The sequence below is a fragment of the Mus pahari genome, chromosome 21 (genome assembly GCF_900095145.1).
Source record: "Mus pahari chromosome 21, PAHARI_EIJ_v1.1, whole genome shotgun sequence".
Lineage (NCBI taxonomy): Eukaryota > Metazoa > Chordata > Mammalia > Rodentia > Muridae > Mus > Mus pahari.
This window is the reverse complement of record NC_034610.1, coordinates 23,572,358-23,575,469: the sequence shown is the minus strand read 5'-3', so window position 1 is coordinate 23,575,469 and position 3,112 is coordinate 23,572,358. Positions and strand designations below refer to the sequence as shown.

The 3,112-nt window shown below is 55.7% G+C and overlaps 1 protein-coding gene across 2 annotated transcripts in view; it reads right to left on the bottom strand.

The window, feature by feature from the left end:
* Lhfpl5 (LHFPL tetraspan subfamily member 5) overlaps positions 1 to 2,584 on the bottom strand; it is an 8,447-nt gene extending 5,863 nt beyond the window's left edge. For both annotated transcript variants that reach the window (XM_029533130.1, XM_021221667.2), the window contains exon 1: positions 1,812 to 2,584. In XM_029533130.1, the coding sequence (XP_029388990.1) occupies positions 1,812 to 2,223 (412 nt within the window). In that variant the 5' untranslated portion in view covers positions 2,224 to 2,584. The remainder of the gene's footprint in view (positions 1 to 1,811) is intronic.
* Between the last annotated feature and the right edge of the window lie 528 nt (positions 2,585 to 3,112).

Below are 3,112 nucleotides of genomic sequence, written 5' to 3'. Positions count from 1 at the left end.
GATCATCATGGCCTGCTGTCCCCTACTGCCCCTTCCTGATATGATCATCATGGCCTGCTGTCTCCACTGCCCCTTCCTGATATGATCATCATGGCCTGCTGTCCCTTACTGCCCCTTCCTGATATGATCATCATGGCCTGCTGTCTCCACTGACCCTTCCTGATATGATCATCATGGCCTGCTGCCCACTAAGGCTTGGAGACAGACCTCTGGGGAGGAACTCAGGCCAGGTGAGTGGCCGGCGTTTCAGACTGGGAATCAGGTCTGCCTTTGCTTGCTAACTGCTCACCAAAGCGTCTGAACCAGGACTTTGCAAATGCAGGAACACTCACTACTGGGGTGTGATGAGACTTCATCAGAAAATGAAGTATTTTGTGAATCATGCTTATAAAGCATGGGTCTCAATAAAAATGCTCTTGGAATGCATCTAATGTGGGGGTTGGGGGAACCTCTTAATTGTCCCAGGCTCTGATCTGCCAGCTGGTCTGCTCTAACCCTCAGTCAGTCCAATTCCTCATCCACAGCTGGGGTCCCCTCCAGCTCTGCCTGCCTGGATTCAGACACCTGTTATTCACCACCCTCCAACCCCCACCAAGATAATACTACTCTACCCGACGATGGCTAGACAGCTCATCTCCTGTCTCCAGTCCCACCACTGTTGATGGACATCTGCGGGAGGTCAGGGACTAAGAGACCAAAGGCTGCTGACAGGTAGTAGGCTATCTCTTCCTGAGCTCCAATGGAGACCAAGATCAGCTGTCCCAAGGACCAAGAGGGCCACCTGAGCCTGGAGCAGAAAAGCAGCCAGGAGAGGCCTTGCCTTGGGATCCCACCAGCAGCTGCCTACCTGACACGGTGTTAAAGGGCGCCAGGTAGCCCGTGCACCACCACCTCACATAACAGTGACCTAATTACTGGCAGAGTTCACATCCAAGGACAAAGATTCTCAACCCACAATGAAAGAGAGAGGTCACAGCCAGTGTAACAGCGGCACCCCCAAACCCTGGACTCTTCCACGAGAGCAGTTGGAGGGGAGGAGGAGGCAGGAAATGAGGCCAGAGACCTGGGAACAGCCATCACCATAGCCCTGGGGTTGGATCCTGGGCCACATGGCAATAGCTTTCCTCTTCCCTCTGAGTGTGCGAGCCTGCGGTGTGCGAGCCTGTGGTGTGGTGTTCTAGAAATTGGTACCCTGACTGTGTCTACCCAGAGCTATGTGCCCCCTCCAAGTCACTTCTCTCTGGCTCATGGGCTCTATCTACAGCGTGGACCCAACTGTCTGCATCCATTCTGCCTATGAATACCCCCACACACATACTTTCTTTTACTTTTTGCTGTATATATACATGTGTGTGTGACGCACAAGCTCATGGGCGCATGCCAGGTGGAGCCCAGATAACAACTCGACAGACTCTGTTCTTTATGGAGTGTGGGTCCTGGAAGCTGAACTCAAGCTATCAGACTTGGTGGCAAGCACCTTTACCAGCTGAGCTATCTCCCAGTCCCTGACTCATTCTTTCTTAGAATCTCAGATTCTCCTCAAGACAGGGTCTCACAACATAGCCCAGGCTGGCCTGGAACTCACAGCCCTTCTCTTGTCTCTGTCTCCCAGGTACACATGGCACCCACCTATAACCTGGTCTGCTCTAGCCTTGGCCTCTACTCTGAGTATAGCCTGAGCTCTACTCCGAATCTTCTGTGGAACACTGAGTAGGAGAAGGCTCAGAACTTTTCCCTCCGTGGGAAAGCCAAAGCTGTACCCTGAGTACCCCCCACCCCACCCCACACCACACCCCAGCAACCCTGCTCACCAGCAGCCAGCTGCATCCAGGCGCAAATCTTGTAGACCGTGGCTGTGTTACAGACGAAGAACAGGCTGAAGCAGATGATGGAGCCGATGATGAGGAACATGGCCAAGGCCACAAAGAACATGGCAGTCTTGAAGGCTCTAGAGGGGATGGAGGAGAAGTCCAGAGGGCCCCCCTTGCAGATGAGTTCCGACGACAGCACGTTGCCCACGCAGTACGAGAACAGGCCAAAGTAGCCAGCCTGTGGCGTGCTAACACTGTCGCCTATCCAGTAGGGCTGGATAAAGAGGGCCATGACCAGCACCGAGAAACAGATAGTGAGCGTGCCCCACATCACTCCCACGGCGCGCGAGTTTCGCACATAGTTGGTGTGGTAGATCTTGGCGGCCTCCTGGGCTGGCAGCAACTTCACCATGACGAAGGCCACTGGACTAGGACAGGGGCACTGGCTGGGTGCAGGTCTACAGCTCTAGGGAGCAGAAGGCCCAGTCGTGGGTCAGTCCTCAGCCTGGTGTGAGGAGCAGCCTGAGGTCAGGGCGCCATGCGAGCATTCCCCCAGTTAGTTGGGAGCGCAGCAGGCCAAGGTCAACCTTGTCTTTTCAAGAGACGCGTTCCAGACGAATGTGTCCGTTCCGATCAGGATGGGCTCCAGTCTGCCGCCTCCTCTAGGTCGGCCAGGGTCTGGGCCTGCGCCTCTGCCCTGCCTGCCCCTCCCGCTCGCCCTCGCAGGCCCCGCCCGGCCCGCTCTTCGAAACGCGTTTCAGCACCGCGGCCAGCGCCAGCGCTCGGGGACGTGGCCTGATAGGGGCGTGGCCGGCGGCCGCGGGGAGCCTGAAGGGGCGGCTAGGAGAGGAAGGGAGCTGGGACCCGCGTCTTCTCTTCCTCCCAGTGGGTGGGGCCGGCCGCGAGTCACGTTCCTTCCGCTGATTCCAGCTGCAAAACCGCTTCCTGGCCTCTACACCCCTAGTCACCCTTCTGGGACCTCCACCTCCCACCAGCGGCAGCAGCCCCACCGCTCCATCCCGAGGGCGGCAAGTTTTGACTGTGTCTTGGCTTGGTCTTCCAGTCAATGACCGCCAAGACCAGAGTGGAGGCTAGAGATATATCCTGTCAGCAAGGACCGTGAGCTAGTGCAATAACCCCCACAGTAATAAAAATACCAAAAATTCATTCCCCAGAGCCTTCCCAATCCACAAAGGAGCTGCCAGTGTATCCAACACACGGCCTTTCGCCTCTAGTTTCCATTTTTATTGCAGATTTACTTTTAAAAAATATTTTGTTTTTCCGCTGAATGTAGTGGCTCA